Genomic DNA, 18,872 nt, shown 5'->3' on the forward strand with positions numbered 1-18,872 from the left:
TCTGTTTTCTGTTTCATGTCATGTGCCCTCATCTGTGGTGTGTTCTTTATAAAGTTCCATAAAGAGAAATGTCCATGCTAGGATTGGGGAATGGTTTACCATGTCATCTACGGTCCAAGACAGTTGTGATAAATTTGATCTCACCCCCAGTTCTTATTTATACACTAAGTCTCTATTTAAAGGGGAGTGTTCTAGGCTCCCTATCTTAGGGTACAAATCATTCTAAAATGGAAGCAACAATGAGTTCATATTACCATTTGACACTTCATAAAAATCACCATGTTTTTAAGGTAAAGTGCTTTTATTGGATCTAATAGAAAAGTAATGTTCATTTTAGAACAAAAATTCCATTTTTTTCTGTTTTGCCATATTATTATGTTTAATCTTTACCTGTTATAGTGTATTGGATCAACAAATCACACTGGTTTGACATTTAGTATTAGGATTAATCAACAAATTATACTTTGATGTTACCAATTTTTAATTGCAGAGGTGGTATAGAAATGGACTACTAGATAAAGTTCTGTTGCAATCTATAAAATTAAGTTCAATTCCCTGCACAGATTAGCTATAGATTAGAGATCTGTGGTGAGTGCCTTACATACACACACACACACACACACACACACACACACACACACACACGAGAGAGAGAGAGAGAGAGAGAGAGAGAGAGAGAGAGAGAGAGAGAGAGAATTCTTTAAACCAGGAAATGCTAAGAGATTCTTTTATTTTGAGACAAACTCATGGCTTGTTATTTGACTTCAAGTGTCCAAAGTATATCTACTGAAAATCTACCCTGCTTGTGTAAGTTCTAGCACAGGATGACGGCATTAGAGCTAACAACATTGGAATCTTTCTTGGCGTTACAAAGCCTGGTCACTGAATTTATGTACAGGGTCTGTAGGACATAGTGCTTTGAAGTCCTGGCAATAACCCTTTTGGGAAGGCACATAATTTGTTTGATGGAACCGTCTCCTTGCATTATATCACACAAAAGCCTTCTTAAAGACTCTTAAGCAAGAGCACAGAAAATTAACGAGCTTTGTGTAGTGCAAATTGGTGTCAAGAATGAAAATGAAGGCCCTGTATTTTCCTAAGCCACACCCCTTAGTCAGGGTATATAAAGGCGGCCTGAGACCAGAGAGTCCATCACACTCACTCCCCTCCTACCTAAGCCATCCACTCCTCACATCATGTACTACACCGACTTTGAGGGCTCTGTCTTCCCAGGCTGCTACTGGGGCAGCTATGGCTACCCTCTGGGATACAGCGTTGGCTGTGGCTATGGCAGCACCTACTCTCCAGTGGGCTATGGCCTTGGCTATGGCTACAACGGCTGTGGGGCTTACAGAAGATACTGGCCCTACGCTCTGTACTGATGTGCTACGGTCTCCCTGGTGTAGATTCATCCCTTCGTGAAGGCTGAGGGTACCTCTAGGTTCCAGCTTTACCTTCTTCTTCCATTCTCGCTTGCTCATCAACCTCTTCCCAGAAGCTGCGTTTCACATCCTACAGCTGAGTCTCAAACCCAGGACCTGAAAATCTAGATGATGCCTCAAGCTGCCTCCTCTGGATGCTGTTTACTGGGACTTCTTCAGAAGTTTGGCAATCATCGTGTCCTGCATTGCTTTTGAAGTTTTCAAGACTCCCACGATTCCCTGTCAGGGTGAAGCTGCGGATGTGTCTGTCAAATTCTCAATAAATTTGTCTCAGCTTGCATAATGTTTCCATCCTTGAGTGGCGTTTCCTTTTTTTTTTTTTTTTGGTATGTGCATATTTTCTGATACATTGACTGGGGGAGGGAAACAGGGTTATTTTTAATCACTTAGCCTTGGGAGTCTGAAGAGGCAAACAATCCTTGATCCTGTGTGATAAATTGGCAAGAGGGTGGTTACTGGTCCTGAAAAAAGTTGCTTATCTGAGCCTTCCCCGTGCTGTGAATTAATGTGGCATGGTAGCTGGGCGAGAATAAGACAGCAAAGGAGGATTTTTCTGAGTCTGACCCCTCTCCTGTCCAGGGTGCTCCTGGTCTTGTTTGGCCTCCCACTGCCGTCTCACTATTTCTGTCTGACCCTAAGAAAACTAACACAGGAGCAACTTTCACAGTTATTCTGTGTTATTGTAGATGAAACTCAGTGTGATCTCTCTCCCAGGGAATAATGATTGCAGAATTTAGCACCGCGTCCCCTCTTTAAGGACTCTGGAGCATTAAGTAATAGAGAAGGTACACACATCCTTTGGGAGCCTGAGATTCTGTTAAGTGAAGTGATAAATCCCCTGTATCAAATCATCTTAGATGTCGACTTTATAGCTTAGAGGCGCACAGGTTAGAGACAACGATGGGAAGCGTCTTAATCTTTGAAGAATCAATACCAGGTAGTAAGCTCCACTATTAAACGATATGAGCTATAACAAATGAGTATCTCTGAAGATATATCAGCCTTTCTTTCTATTCCATTAGAGAAGAGAGCTATAGCTCTTTTATAAGACGTGTCGAAAATGTCTCAATCCTCCTATTGGAAATATTTTGGGTATGGTGCAAACATTCTCAGCGATGGGCAATTCGGCTGAGTTCTGCATTTTTACTGACTGCCTGCAAATGCTTTTGTTGCACATTACTTACCTCAAGAGGTAAAGACCGGAGCGATCACTTCAGAAGAGAATTTTCTTCACCTCGTTCCATCCAATGGACGCCTTTCAGCAAACATTAAAGTCAAGGCTATCTAGTAGCATATTGTTTTCTTTTTAACAACAGCAGACATTGTCATTGCCAATGAACCCTCCAGTTCATTCTAGTAGCCACAATTTGCTGACTCAGGCTAAGAACTATGAACTAGATAAACCCACAAGATAGAATAGAGTAAAGAGAGATTTTAAAACAGAGATCTAAATCAAGTAATTGGGATGAGGAGATAGACTGATTTGGGATGACGATTGACTGCTATAAGGTTTTGGGTTCAAGAGATACCAGAGAGGTTCTGATCCAGGGTTTCTGAAACAGAAGTATGTAGGGGAGTGGTCTGCATACTGACGTGAAATATAGATTCTCATGCCTCACCCTCAGGGACTCTGGCTTGGTCCACATCTGTATAAGGTCCAGGGATTCTGAAGCTTTAAGTTAACATCTCAAGGATTCTAGAAGGGATTTGGCAGTTTAAGAAACATTGTTTTGGGGCTACTCTCTCTCACTCTACACATACACACACAAACACACACACACACACACACACACATATACACACAAATGAAAATACATATACCCAATATCTGTCTATCTGTCTGTCTATCCATTTGTCTATCATCTTTTCTTTTCATCTCATTCTTTTCCTTCTTCTACCCACCTTATCATGCCAACACAGAACGAAGCTTGCACCTCAAAGGGAATAAGAAATAATATTTTTTTCTTTCACCAACTAGGAATGACTGTGGCCAGAAAACAGATTCACATTGTCCCCAAGTAACGTGTTTCAACATAGGAAGAATTCCATGAAGCTTTTTACCTGAAGGATAAAAAAGAAAATCCTAAATCAAGGCATGCTTTGACTATGTTGGTGGGGCTATCAGGAAGGTTTACAGCAGAGTGGGGGAAGTTTCTGCTGTAGGTTTCAGATGCTATTTAGTGGCTGCGTTCTTAGCTTTTGGGATGATGGAAGCTTGTGATCTGCTAAAAATGCTCTCCAAAGGTTTTATGTGATCATCAAGATGTTAAAGCAGGCACAGAGCTGGACAATCAGTGGCTATTAAGGAGACTAAAGATACTTTGGCTCTGAATCTGTAACTTTCTGTCGTTGAACATGAAGTTCTAATCAGCTAATCAGAAAACAGGTGCGGCTTCAGTGATTCTTCTGGGAGCATCAAGTTCAGGGCCATCTGTAAATCTGAGCCTCGATAAAGGAAAACCATTTACTTAGAGATTCTACCTCCTGCAAAGACAAAGGCAGAGGGAGGGTGAGGTCACACTCAGGAAGTATAGTGTATGCATTAAGCGCCACATGTATGATGGGGGCCTGTCAATCTCAGTTCACTGGCAGCTGCTGGAATGTTTCAAATTGGAGATTCTTTCTGGATATCATGACTACAAGTGTTCAAAAAAGAGTTGCATGTTAGAGATTGAGTAGACTAGTATATTGGAGCCAGATGCCATGATATGCTATATTATTAGGAGGTTTGTGTGTTGACACTTTGTTATGTAATAAGACTGTGTTGTGCAGTATGTGAAGTAATCTGACTTTCTTTTTGGTTTTAAGGATGGATCACAGGCCCCAGGGATACAAGAAAAGAGCACTCCCGCTGTGACACACTATGGCTCGCAGTTGTTAATCTCTTTAAGACTAAATTTTACTTTGACCACTCATGGATCTTTAAAAAGTATACATATCAGCCAGTCAGTGTGGCGCACACCTTTAATCCCAGCAGTCAGAAGGCAGAGGCAGGCGGATCTCTGTGAGTTTGAGGCCAGCCTGGTCTACAAAGCTATACAGAGAAACCCTGTCTTAAAAAAGTACACATATCAAGAGATAACACTTGTGAATCTAATGAGAGAGAGAAAAAAACTTCTTTGGTGCCTGAGAATCTGAGTTGAAGATATTCAAGTAATTTGTGTTACCAGTTCAGAAAAATCATAGACCCATATTTAAATCTTTTTATTTTTCTGTCCGTTTCAGGCTCCTCTGTTAAGTGTGAATGTATGAACTAAGATGATTCACTTATACAGATGGAGACATCATAAAATTAAAACAACAAATACATTTTTATAGGTAAATTTGCATAAATAACAGCCAGTGCTCTTAACCACTGAGCTATCTCTCCAGCCCCTCCAAATATACAGTAGATTTGATGCTATGCTTGGGCTCAGTGGTGCTCTTCGTAGAGTGTAGCTTGGTTTTGCTAGTGGCAGGTCTGCTTGGCTCTGAGCTGAGTTAGGTTCAGTGCTCTGCATCCAGAGGGGGACTCACTATAGGCAATTGGATTGCACTTCAATTTGATCAGTAAACATAGAAAAGATGGTAAGCATCAATTTGCTAACATCTTATAAATCATCCTGAATCCATAGTCATTGGAGGCTTGCAAGCCTCATGCATGTGTGGTTTATGATGTAGGGTCCTATCTCAAAGTCACACAAATTGATTTTTCTCTGATAGCTTAGCATTTACTTCTTCTAACTGTATAACCATGATAAGTGTAATTGAGTTCCCTGAGGGATGACGGTTGTAGAACTGGAAGTTATTATTTTTATTTGAATATTGAAATCTTCTTACTTTAGAAGAATCTATCTATCATCTATCTATCTATCTATCTATCTATCTATCTATCTATCTATCTATCTATCTATCATATCAATCTCTCTTCTATCTGTATATATAGCTACATCAATCAATCAATCTATCTATCTATCTATTTATCTATCTATCTATCTAGAGAAAGAGAGATCCTTTTTAGATGAACCCTAGCATTTTAGAATTCTCTGATGAGTTATGAACTGAATAATTGTACTCTCAGTCCTCTCCTAAACCTCAGACAGTGTGATTTACACTCTCTTTATTGTTTTCTTACTTGTTTCCTCTCACAGCCACCTTCTCTCTATAAAAGGAGAGAGTTTTGAACACTCCAAGGTTCTTTAGAGCTTATTTTAAACATGTCCACAATCTACAAATCAAAACCATCTCCCATGTCTTTGATTATATGTGTCCCATTTTAAGGCTTTCTATCCATCTCAGGAAGCCCCTCTGCACTGGTCATTAGACTCTGCAACTCCTTGTTTACTTGGCAGGAATAACTCAGCAGTGGCAACTGAATATGAAAATGTTAATATCTAGTTACCCACCTGGGTTCATTCTAGTGTTCTAAAGTCCCTATGAATCTACTGAGCTGTTTTTAACAAAGAATTTGCTGCTCTCTATCTCTGTGAACATTTCCCTAGTGTTCTCTAACGGTTGTTTTTGAAGGTGTGCATCATCTGTCCTTCTCACAAGGTTGGAGAAGTATTCTCTGAGTGGCATTCTGTTTGTGACTAGTGTATCTGCTAACACTGACCTGTAAAGTTGTTTCCCACAAGACAGTCAGGCAACTGAAGACATCAGAATCTGTTAAATGTAAGGCATCCCTTAACCATATGTTTATGGTTTATTGCTTATGCATATAAGAAAAAATAATAACATTGTCCTCACCTTTCATGGTATAGCTTTGTCAAGTTTCTTAATTCCCAGAAAACCAGAGGACTCAAGCTTGCAAGGCAGAATCAGTTCCTAATTGGCTGTGTGAATAGTTTCTCAGTACAGAGGTCAAGAGAGATCCTCCACAGCACAGAGAAACTTACAGCTACAGAATTCATCCTTCTCAAATGGTTTCAGATTTCTTTCCACCTTTCATTTATGTCATGTTTTCCCTAACACCAATAAATACCTAAGGAAGATGATCAAACAATTTACAAAATCAAGTTCTGTTTACTCAATAAAAGTGGCTGGACCACAAGTACTTGCCTAAGTTACCATTTTACTCCTGGGACAAAATTCCAAACAAAAGCTGATGGGGAATGTACTGTGTATGTTTATCTTATTGATTGTTAAATAAAATACTGTTTGGCCAATGAGACAGGAAGTTAGACAGGACTAGGAGTCAAAGAGGATTCTGGGAAATGTAGTAGAGAAGTGCTGATCCAGGCAGGAAGTGACATAGCAAGGAGACTCATGTTTAAGTGAAGGAGAAACAGGAAGGGCCCTCTTTTCCCCTCCGCTCCTGCTCCAGCGGCACGATGTGATCCACCGGCAAGGAGGGACGCCAATAAGGTGTCCGATAATATAAAATATATAGTCTTATATAATATATATATGTCTTATAATATTTATAAGTCTTATAAGATATATAGGTTTATGATAATTAAGACTGAGCTAACAGATGAGAATCCTAGTCATTGGCCAAGCAGCTTTGAACCTAATACAAGTTTCTGTGTATTCATTTGGGCCTAACTCGGGCAGGTGGCTGGCGTAAAGCTCACACGTGGTGGTGGGGCTCAGGCAGCTTTTGGCAGAAAGATTTATTGTAACAAAAAACAACTTTAGGGTGGGGATATTTTTGGCTTGTGGTACCAGGGGACATGGTACATCATAGGGGGAAGGCACAGCACCAGGTTTCCATTGTTAGTAAGGAGAGCATTCATCAGCAGCTATTCACCTATTAGCAGATGATGAAGCCAAAGGAAGGTTCAGAGTGGGTTAGAACCTCCAGCAGTATGGCCTTCCTGGACCACTCCAGCTATCTAGGCTACAGTACCCAAGGTTCTCTCACTTCTCAAAAACAATGCCATAAGGTGGGTACCAAGTGTATAATAAACACAGGGATCTTCTCAGAACTGTTCACATTCAAATCCTAACAGTCTCAAACATGGGAGAAGAAATGTACAGCATTTAAATTAGATAATTTTTTTCCTCAAATGTAATTATTTTCTCATCTAAAGAATGTTCCTCCTTGAACTTTTGATGATGTCAAACAGAAAAAGTAAACTTGAAACTAGAAATGCTTCACCCTTACTGTGATTCTGATATCTGATTTCACAGAATCTCTTTCCACCAAATGGTGACCTTTCTCAGAGATTCAAACTATGGTCGATTTTGTCTAATGGATGTGTTCTGAGGGCATACATGAAAATAAATTATACTTTGAAACCATCTAACAATCTAACCTTCCATCTATCCATCCATCCATCCTTTCATCCATCCATCCATCCAACTTGCCTGTTCATGAATGACAGTTGGTGTATGTCCTTAGAGTAGCATAGTTACTTTTGAGCTGAATGCTTGATTAGAACAAGGTGTTATACTGCTGATTTCTTATGACTCTGCTAATCCTTATTTTAGATGTTTTCACCATTACTTCAAGGTTAAGCAGGAAATAAGCAGAAAAGAGGCAAAAGAAATAAGATTTAATTGATTTCTAGTTTTGTAGCAGGTCATTATTCCTCTTTATAATCACCTATGGTTGGTTTCGTTCTAGGTTCCATAGTTCTAATTACACTCAAACACATATTGAAATGAGAGGGTCTTAGAGACACATTCATGATTTCACAGGTTTGGAGTGGCACAGTAGGACTTCCTGTTGGGTTGTGTTTATTGGAAACGTTTCTGCCTGTCTCCCTATGAGTGAGAATAGACTTCCATTGCTTCCAAAAGAACGGAAAACTGCTAGCCACAAAGGTATGTCACCTGTCTTAGTAACCACTGCATCCTTAAAATACAACATGCCACTTTCAGATATTGTATTGGCTCTTTAGTAAAAAGAATATGAAGGGGAAGTGAAGATGTTTTTAAATCTCTAATCATGGTAATGATATTTTCAAAACTCATTTGTTCAAGCCTGAAAATGACAGTATTTGACTATTTTTTTTTTGGTGGCATTGAGAGAAATCCTATGACTGCATTGAGTTTGAGCTCCACACATCCTTATGACAATGCAGAGATGAGTGCAGCTGATATTTCTCCAGAGTCCACCAAGAGCCTGTAGCAAAACCACTTCACTGCCTTCCCCCAATCAGCTCTTTCGGAGACATTCATTTAACTGTCCCTCAGAATTTTAGAAACATCAAATAGAGAGTATTTTTCGGTACTTTTCTCCATAAATGTCAAAAATGATTTCCTGCCCTGCCTTAGAATGATAAGATGGGTAAGCTCTCCAAAGTTGCACTGTTCAGAAACAGCAGTAGCCAAGAAAGAAAGGGAGGGAGGCTTCCTTCTTATCAGACCTTTCTTGGCTGCTGTGCAGTTTTGCTTTTTTGTTGTGGTTTATAACGCAATGAGACAGCCCCCTTTGATGAAGATTGTGCTATACCCACACTGGCCCTAAAATCAGAATTTCAACATAATTCATCTTCCACTCTCCACATACTTAATCTATTACTATAATCATTCTTCCATCATATCCACCCCATGTTTTCTAACTACGAGATGTAGATGTATTTGCTTGGAAGCTTGTCTGATTTGCCTTTGCTTCTAGTTTTAAATGTTTGCTGGGTTGCACAGTCTTTGATGTCTGCCTCTCAAATCCTCGTAGAGTTTCCTGAAGCATGAGGGTGTTCAATAAATTCCTGGGGACCAAAACGTGGTTTGGAACTGCAGCTGTCATATTTTCCTGTTGTTAAGAAGTCAGATAATTGGAGAATTAAATTTGGAGTCTAGTTTGATGGGACACTTTGAAGACACTACAGTACCTTCTCATTATAGGCACAAAACCCATAAAGTAGAATCTCTCATTGACTAGCAGTTAGTGGATCTCAAACTTCTTTCATGAATAATGAGAATCTATTTCTCTTTTTTCATTGAGACCTAGCAAATTAATGAGCATATCATTTTCCTTGATCTAAAGAATGTATGATACATGTCAAAAAGAAATGAATTAAGTATGTTATATAAGACTATTAGTAATAGCCAAGAAATAAAATTGCCCTAAGTGTACACCAGTGGAAAGGTGAATTAAAATGTGGTATATATACAACAATGGAATACCATCCAATTATAAAAAGATAAAAACCTAGTTCTCCATCAACAGAGGTGAGAATGGAAGTCTCTGTATTAAGAGAAATAAGCCAAGAACAGAAATATAAGGATGACATGATTTTGATCACATGTGTATAAGAAGTAGAATGATGCTTACCAGAGGTAGGGATGTAGAGAGGACCAGTAGGTGGCAAAGCCCTCTTAGAAAGATAAGTAAGTTTTGGAACTGATTACATAGTAGAGTGCTCACAGAGAAATTTCAACAGAGATTTCAAAGAAATGGTTTTGAGTGTTATAAATACAAAGAAGTGACACCCATGTGAAGAATATAGGAATGCTTGCCTTGATTTAAACATTTCGTTATTTTGGAACACATGTCATCATGTACCCACGGGTATGTATAGCTCTTATATATCAATTTACAAAGGAGTAGGGATGTGTTTCTCCTCACAGGCTCTGTTGAAGTTATGTGTGAATCACCAGGGAGGTGAAGCTTAGTGGTCAAATCCTTTTCCCATGTATGATGTGCTGTGATATCTTCCATGAGAGGTGCCACTGGAGAGGGTACAGAGTTCTGGGGCACCATCCCAGCTGAGGGTTGGGGAGGTGCCTCTTTCTTTCAGGCTACCACTGTAGAAGGAAGATACTAAGGTTTTTCTAATTTCTCGTATATCTTAGACCATGGCACTTCCAGGATATTCTGTTTTCTGTTTCCAGTCTGGTGACGTTCTTCCTGGAGCCCAAAGATGCTGCTTGATCAAGTGCAGCCTCTACTTAGAAGTTGGGAGACTCATCTGAGGTGTGAACCTTACTCTTTCTGTCTCCAGGCTCTCCCAGAGTTTGTCATTAGGACCAGAGCTCTCATGAGAGTGGTGCTCAGTTCTAGCATATTTGCCAGTGTTTACATGTTGAGGTTTTGTCTATGTTTTGCTGTTCTCAATCCCTAAGTGGACATTGGATATGTTATTGTAACTTCTTTTGTTTAAATGTGTTAATAGTACTTGCCCTTTCCATTACTCTCTCTCAAAAATGCCATAAAGTATACAACATCAAGATAATACTTTACATAGAATAATAACATGAAGACTGAATTTTCAGATGGCTGAAAGACATTTGTTCTAATACCTAGGATAACTAAAAAAAGAGGGTTTAGATTAATTTATACATTAAAATTAAAACAATAATTAATAAAATAAAAACAATTTGGGTTCTGAAATAAAAATTACTATACCTATTGAAGTGTATAGATATACTAGATCAGTTTAAAATTCACTAAAATATGATTTAATATATAAACACATATAGCAGTGTACACTTATTTCTCTTATTCTCTTCTTAATTTAAATTTTAGTTTTTGAGAATTTTATAAATGCATACTGTATTTTCACCCCTCTCTCTTCCCCTTCTAATTCCTTTCTTGCCCCCCCCACTACCTCTTAAATTAATGGCTTCTTCTTTAATTAATTACACACATGAACACACACACACATGTACATGCACACATATCCTATTTGAGTGCATTTGATATTGCTTGCATGCGTTTAGACCTGACCACTTGAGATTGGATTACCTGTCAGGCAGCTTATCTGTGGAGAAAACTGATTTTCCCTTTCTCAGCAGTCATTGATTGCCTGCAGCTCTCCATCAAGGGCAGGGCAGGTTTTCACTGTGTGATCTCAGGAGCAGCAGCATTAACAGCAATTTGGAAGTTTCTAGAAAGACAAATTCTTTAGCCTCCCCATTGCTCCCTTCCTTCTTTATCCCAAGATGGGTAGAGTTAGCAATATGTGCATTTAATATAAAATGTATCTCTAGCTAAGGGATCCTAATTGTGTCATGCTCAAGAAGTAAGCTCGGAACAGGGAGTGGGCTGGTTTATCAAACAAGTGTCAAATAGTTTTAGTTTATGACTTTATGTTAGATGAGATGAGCAGAAAACATTTAGCATGTATTTATAATGCTTCTTATGATCTCACTGGGCTTTCTTTCATCTACCCTCTACTGTGATGTCACTGTGCTCCAGCTATGATCTAATAGCATTACAAAAGCCTCCTGCATTAGGCAAGCTAGTTACCCCTGATTTATAGCTTTGCTACTAGGCAGGGGTAAGGTGTCATTGTGGAAGATTGGAAGCTGAACAGAGCTCTCCTGTCTGCCTTTCCTATGTGTATTGCATACTGTGGCCCTTTGTGTATTGTATACAGACTGAGTTATTTTCTCATGTGTGACAGAGTCAGGAATCCAGCAGGTGCATGCAAGGTGTGGACTCATTCTTGAGCATCTTATGCTACTTCAGAGAAGAATAAGAAGAAGCATTTCAGAGAATTTTCCATTTTTGAGACCTATATTTTGTTCCTCCACCCACTGTTAGATTGAGCTCGTGGGTGTCCCTTTTTGTGATTCAGTTCCCTGTACAACACTGCAGTTAAACACCACAAACCTAGAGAACAGCAGAAGTGTGACTACACTCTTTTCATTAATTCTCTCTTTTAATTTATGAGATTATAATTTCATCACTACATTTCTCTTTGCTCTCCCCGCTCCCTTCCTTCCCATATAACCACCCCCCTGTTTTCCTTCAATTCCATGACCTCTTCTTTAAGACTAATTTTTTATTGCATGTGTTTATGTGTATGCATACACATTTCTCAGTATGGCATGTTTGGTATGTATAATGCTACCTGTATGCCTGTTTTCATTCATTCTCTCAAAATACACATCAAGCTCCCAGCTGTCTTCTACTGTGCTTTTTTAAGCAATAGTGCATTTTAAGGAATATAGTAAAATTTGTAGAACTATTAATATACTTTATTTATTTTAATTTAGATCATGATGCTGTAACACATACCTTTCTTATGTAAACAACTCAGTGGGTCTTTTCCTAGTAACGTGGGTAACACCTTGGGTAAAAATTAAGTGGTTGAAAATTAGTAGGCTTAGTGATGTAAATATATGCAACAATTAGAATGTATTCACAGATTCTTTAGAGCTCTGTTTAAATGTTGATGTATATTTTTATGTTTTTGAGTGTTGACTTGTGGACAGTTAGGTAGTGAATAAAACTTGAAGGAGTAAGAGAGTGTCCTACAAAGAGGGGGAAATTGAGTATTTTATATCAACTATGGACCCTGTGAAATGGCCTGTCTTGTTTCTCATGACCTTGTCCAACTCCAATGTCGACTTAATAAACTCCAAATTTAAACATGGTTTATCAAACTTGGTTCCATTACAAAGAAGGAACACTGAAGAAGCTGAAACTAAGAAGTTAGTGAAAACATTGGCCATACTCAATAACTGACTACATACTCACAATTATAAGATACATTTTTCATTCTTGATAAATATATAATGATCCCTGAACACTAAATACATGCAGTTCAATTGTGGAATACATTCTTAATAAGGAATAAACATACTGCATGATATATGATTAACAAAAATTTGCATTGGTTTTGAGCCACCTGAGCATTTCTGCCTCAGTCTCTCAAGTGCTGGGATTACAGGCTTGAGCCATCTTATTTGCTGTGTACAGAGCTTTAATATCTCTTAGTTTTTCATGATGAAACACCGTAGCCTATTTGAAATGATTCCTGATGTATTTGACTTCTGTTGCTTTCTCAAGCCTTCCTGTGTTTCTCATTGATGCTCTGATCCTAATAGATGTGTTTAACTTAGCTTTATGTGTGTGACTTCACTTTGTTCATTTCTCCTGATTCATTCTCTGTGGATACGTTTTCCTACTGCAGTTGGCAGTGAGGCAATGACACTCTACTCTCTCTTTCTATTAAGGGAGTATTGATTTAAGGAGAGAGTAAATAGACCAAAGTGAGTGTTCAAGGGGTGCCTCTCTCCCTTTCTTGTTTATATTGTTCTCTTGAGTTCAACATTTTGACTTAAAATTAGTCACAGCATAATCTCCTGCATATTATGAGCTGGCTTCTGGAGAATATTTTTTCAGTTTTCTCTTGCCTTAATTCTGTCTCAATACTTACAATGTCAGTTAGAATTGATATATGGAAGTTGTGATCAAACTGAAGACCCTTTTCACATTGCCATTAGGCACAAACTGCATGAATCTGGAAGATGTTATGCTATGTCAAATAAGTTGCAGAAAGAAGAATATTGTATGGTCTCCCTTATATGTGGCAGTGAAAACAATTGAATTCCAGGAAACAGAATGAAAGGACAGACAGCAGGAGGAAATGGAAATTTCCAAAGGGCATATTACTAGGTAAATGATCCTGGAAATCTAGTCTGCAAGATGAGGGCTATAGTTAATAATATTGCAGTATGCACCAAAATGCTTACAGAGTGAGTAGATTTTCAAGGCTCTGACTGTATGACAACATAAAGGATAACAGTGGATGGTGGTGAATATGCCCATTAGCTGGATTGTAATAATCACCTTATGATGGAAAGTAAGACAAAAATGCTGTACCTATTAATGGGGAATTAAACATATGATGTTCAAAATTAAACTCTTACCTGACCATTTCATTCTGTTTTTGTTTATATGGACATTTTTTTTTTTTTTAGTTTTTCTGTATGAATTCAGTAGTTAAACCAACAAAAGAGAAATTGTGAATTCAAGTCAAACTACAATGATTTTAGGTAGTATTTACATTCCACAGCAAGCTAAGAAAATGTTATTTTCTTGAGTACTCTCAATGAATTATGAAAGGAAGATGAAAGTATACTTTAAAATTATTTGAACGTAAGATGCCAATAAAGATGACAATTTTTTTTGGTAGCACTTGGGATCTAATCCAGTACTTTGATTTTGCTAGACAAAAAGTTCTACCACTGAGTTATACCTTTAGCCCAAAAGAGTTGTATTTTGCTAGAGTGAATCACACTTTCTTCTTCTTCTTCTTCTTCTTCTTGTTCTTCTTGTTCTTGTTCTTCTTGTTCTTGTTCTTGTTCTTCTTCTTGTTCTTCTTCTTCTTCTTCTTCTTCTTCTTCTTCTTCTTCTTCTTCTTCTTCTTCTTCTTCTTCTTCTTCTTCTTCTTCTTCTTCTTCTTCTTCCTCTTCCTCTTCTTCTTTCTTCTTCCTCTTCCTCTTTCTTCTTTTTCTTTTCTTTTTTTGAGACAGGGTTTCTCTGGGTAAGAGTTCTGGATGTCCTAGAACTAGTTCTCTAGACCAGCCTCAGAGATCTGTCTGCCCCTGCCTCCCGAGCATTTCTGGTTTACTTCCAAATCACTGAAACTGACATCTTTAAAGGTAAATGTTTTAGTTAGGGTTTTTAGTGCTGTGAAGAGACACCATGACTACAGCAACTTTTTAAAAATTATTTATTTAATTTAGAAACAATCTTATTTTACGTATCAATCCGAGTTTTCTCTCCCTCCCATCCTCCCGTGCCCTCCACCAACCCCCCCATCCCACCCCCATCCACTCCCAAGGGAGGGTGAGGCCTTCCATGGGGGAATCATCAAAGCCTCAAAGCCTTTCACATCAAAAGTAAGCCATTTATTTGGGATGGCTTGCTTACAGTTTCAGAGGTTTGTTCTATTATCATCATAGTGGGGAGTATACAGGTGTGCAGGAAGATGAGGTACTGGAGAGGCATCTGAGAGTCCTGCATCTTGCAGGCAACAGGAAGTCAAGTGAGACACCTGGTGGTATCCTGAGCATAGGAAACCTCAAAGCCCACACCCACAGTGACACACTTCTTCCAATAAGGCCATGCCCACTCCAAGAAAGACACACCCCCTAATAGTACCACTCCCTGTAAGATTTGGGAGGGGCAATTGCATTCAAATCTCCACAGTAAACATGAAAAAACCAATGGCAAAGGAATTCCATTCAAGTCACAGCTGAACCCAGAGACCCAGAATCTCATGTTTCTCTGCTGTGCCCAGCTTTGTGTTCTTATGGATTTCTACCAGAAATTGTCCTGTTGTAAAAGATATTTTTATAATTATTTATTTTATTTTTTATTTAGTGTTATTTGTGTATATCTGAGCACAGTGCATATATGTGTATATAGCTGGAGAATGATGTTCTACAGACTTAGTGCTCTCTGAAAAGTGAGTCCAAAGGCATGATCAGCCATCTAAATAAGTAGCACACAAAACTCAGTTAAGTTGAGCTAATACTTGTATTATAGACGACATAATAAAACTGCATAACTCAACATTTTATAATATGTGCATATATTTTTTAACCAGGTTAGTTATCAGTACACAGAACAGATTAGACATCTACTGAATTCTCTCAAACTACCCTTTTTCAGTCACTCTCCTTATGACTCCCAGTCTGGCTACTATTGCCCATCACAATGACTTTGTCCTTTCTCTTGACAAGGTGATGTAACTGGGGTCCCAGGCTGTCCAACTGTGTGAAATCTAACTCGTGGGTTTATACTACATACATTTTGCTAAATGTGAATCTGTCTTTGAAGTAGAGCAGAGTTGCTTCCAGAATCTGAGGTAGGGATTGTTCTATACTTTGGGAAAAAGAAGGCATGAGTAGGGAATCCACAATTTCTTTTCTTTTGGAAATAGTTTTTTTGGTAATTATTAGACACAAGCTTCTTTTACATATCAATCCCAGTTCCCTCTCCCTCCCATCGCCTCCTCCCCTTCCCCCCCTTCCTCCATCCCAACCCCTTTCTGCCCCTCAGGGAGGGTGAGGCCATCCATGGGGGATCTTTAAAGTCTGTCATATCATTTGGAGCAGGGCCTAGACCCTCCCCTGTGTGTCTAAGCTGAGAGAGCATCCCTCTATGTGGAGTGGGATCCCAAAGTCCATTTTTACACTAGTAATAAATACTCATCTACTACCAGAGGCCCCATAGATTGCCTAGACCTCCAAACTGACATCCTTGCTCAGGGGGTCTGGATCAGTCCTATGCCTGTTTCCCAGCTATCAGTCTGGGGTCCATGAGCTTTCTTCCCCTTGTTCAGGTCAGCTGTCCCTGTGGGTTTCTCCAGTCTGGTCCTGACCACTTTGCTCATGACTCCTCCCTCTCTGAATCCACAATTTCTAGAAGTGTATTAATATTTACTTATATGTAAAACACACAGGATTATTTTCATAAACATTTGGATTCTCTGTCCTATAAATCTGAGCTGCATAAAGACTCAATCTCAAATTTTAAAGATGCATTTTTGGGGTCCTGCTTTCATAGGTTCTAGTCCAGTAGTTTGGAGCAAGCAGATTTCTCTGTAGTTTTAACAAGTATCAAGTGATTACCAAATGGTATCAGTATCACCCTTTGAAAAACATGCATCTAGATAAAAAAGGAATCAGGTATGCTAACCTTTTCTCTAATGTTGCTAATGTGAGTGATCTCACCAAACCTTAAATGGGGGAACAGGTTTTCATGGACAACTTAAAAATATATTCAGAAACCATGAAATTTGGCAGCAGAGGGAGAGAGTCAGGCAGGGCCAGGGAAATGATGGAGAAATACTGGCTTGGAAAAATATTTCACTGGGAATGAATTAGCAATGATATATAACATTAATATATATATATATATATATATATATATATATATATATATATATATAATTAAATAGGAACTCAATACAAATTGGTGTTAATAGAAGAACAACATATCTGAGGTCACATTTAATCTTGCTATATGGCATGTCTAAACTCTATTAGAACCCTGCTAATTTTGTCCTCTGTATTTTACTCAGGATTTAAGAAATTGAGGAAGAGTCTAGAGAGAAACAAATGAGGAATTGGAAAGGGGAAGGGAATTGAGCCCTTCTGGAAAGTATAGGGATTGGATTGTAGTTTACTTCTGTAGAACGCAAAAACATATTTTCTTTTATTCCATCCACAACCGAGTGTTGCAGACAGTAAGAAAACTAAGTTAGGAAGAACATGTTATTCACTATTAGGAATAAGTATGTTGTTTTATAGAGAAATAATTATCAAAATATAAGATTATAAAAATGTTTACTACATTGTAATTATTTTGAATACTCTCCTGTATAATTTTCATTATTTGAAAATATAATATTATGCTATATAAATATGGCCTATTTATTTGATATCAGCATTTACATGGGCTATTTCAAATACTGATCATTAAAAATTATTTTTCATCACTAAATAATCAGTTTTCAAATTTGATTATTTACTTGGTGTAAATTCCATTTACAGTCAAGATATTAAATCAAAGTACAACAACTTTAACAATAATTTTAAGGCTCAAAATGCATATGTTATTTTAATATCAACAATTGCAATTAAAATAATTCATTCACAAAGTCCTGGAGATAATTGTTCATAAATTTCCATTGCCTAGACCCACTTTATAACATTTATCAATAATTACAATTATCTTTTATAGTTAACTTGCTGAGTTTGAAAGTGACCAAAGTCTTTAAAAAGAGCTGCTTAGTGACATGTAAAAAAACGATAACACCAGTTTCCTTACTTTTCTCTCCAATAACAACCACTTTAAAGTATTTTAGTTTTCATACTTGATCATATCATTGTAATAATTTTTTGTTTTCTCAATTTTGTACATGGTTTGTTGACTCCCCATTATACAAGATGAGGGACCTTGACAGTTTAGACTTGACTACTTACTTTGACTACAAATAATTTGTTTGCATTTTCTTGCTTTATTTTCTTCTATTTTACATTTCCTTTTGAAATAAAAATAAAATGTAGTACGTTATTTCTGCCTCCTGTTATGTGTAGATCCCTGAGATGTGATGGGACGGATTTGACAACAGAATCCAGTTTATAGCTGAGTGGTCCAAAGTTTCTCACCCTGTGCACATCGTTCACTGTGGGTCTTGTAGTTGGTTCCCATTTACTGCAAGAGGAAGCTTATCTGATGAGGACTGAGGATGACAGAGGTTGGACTGGGCCTTCAGTGGTTGGTTACTCCTATAACATTCACGCCAGCATCACACCATTAGTATTACAGGCAGGCTGGTCTTAGTTATGTGTTATAGCTGGTGATTTTGATGTAGCTGGGTGAGCCTGACGATTACTTTCCTCTTCTAGTAGTGTGCCAAGTATCTTCTAATACCTTGGACATTATTAGTAAATAGTGGTGAAGCTTCTAGTTAGCGTGAGCTTGATTTCTCAACTAGGTATTTCATATCATTGCATACCACACTCTTATACCAGTGAAAACTTTTAGGATTCATTTTTTTCTTTTCTTTCTTTCGTTTTTTATTAGTTCAAATTAGAAACAAGCTTACTTTACATGTCAATCCCTTTTCCCTCTCCCTCCCTTTCCCCCCAACCCTCCTAGGATTCATTTTTATATTGGAATTGGCATAAGGATAGTTTTTTAGATGAAATTCTTCTACCAAATGTATCAGCAAAAATGACTTTGCATGATTTTGTTCTAGAACACCACGTTTATGAACATATTACTTCACTCTTTTAAACACCTATGTTTTG

At 38.0% G+C, this 18,872-nt stretch overlaps 1 protein-coding gene across 1 annotated transcript; it reads left to right on the forward strand.

The window, feature by feature from the left end:
* Positions 1-1,196: 1,196 nt before the first annotated feature.
* LOC100755222 (keratin-associated protein 8-1) lies at positions 1,197-1,382 on the forward strand. Its single transcript, XM_027415756.1, has one exon. The coding sequence runs from the start codon at positions 1,197-1,199 to the stop codon at positions 1,380-1,382; it is 186 nt and encodes a 61-aa protein (XP_027271557.1).
* Positions 1,383-18,872: the final 17,490 nt, after the last annotated feature.

This window comes from Cricetulus griseus, chromosome 4 (genome assembly GCF_003668045.3).
Source record: "Cricetulus griseus strain 17A/GY chromosome 4, alternate assembly CriGri-PICRH-1.0, whole genome shotgun sequence".
In the NCBI taxonomy this organism is placed as follows: Eukaryota; Metazoa; Chordata; class Mammalia; order Rodentia; family Cricetidae; genus Cricetulus; species Cricetulus griseus.

Bases quoted from the DNA above. Each gene is read 5' to 3' on its own strand.
- LOC100755222 (XM_027415756.1), top strand. From the start codon at position 1,197: ATGTACTACACCGACTTTGAGGGCTCTGTCTTCCCAGGCTGCTACTGG.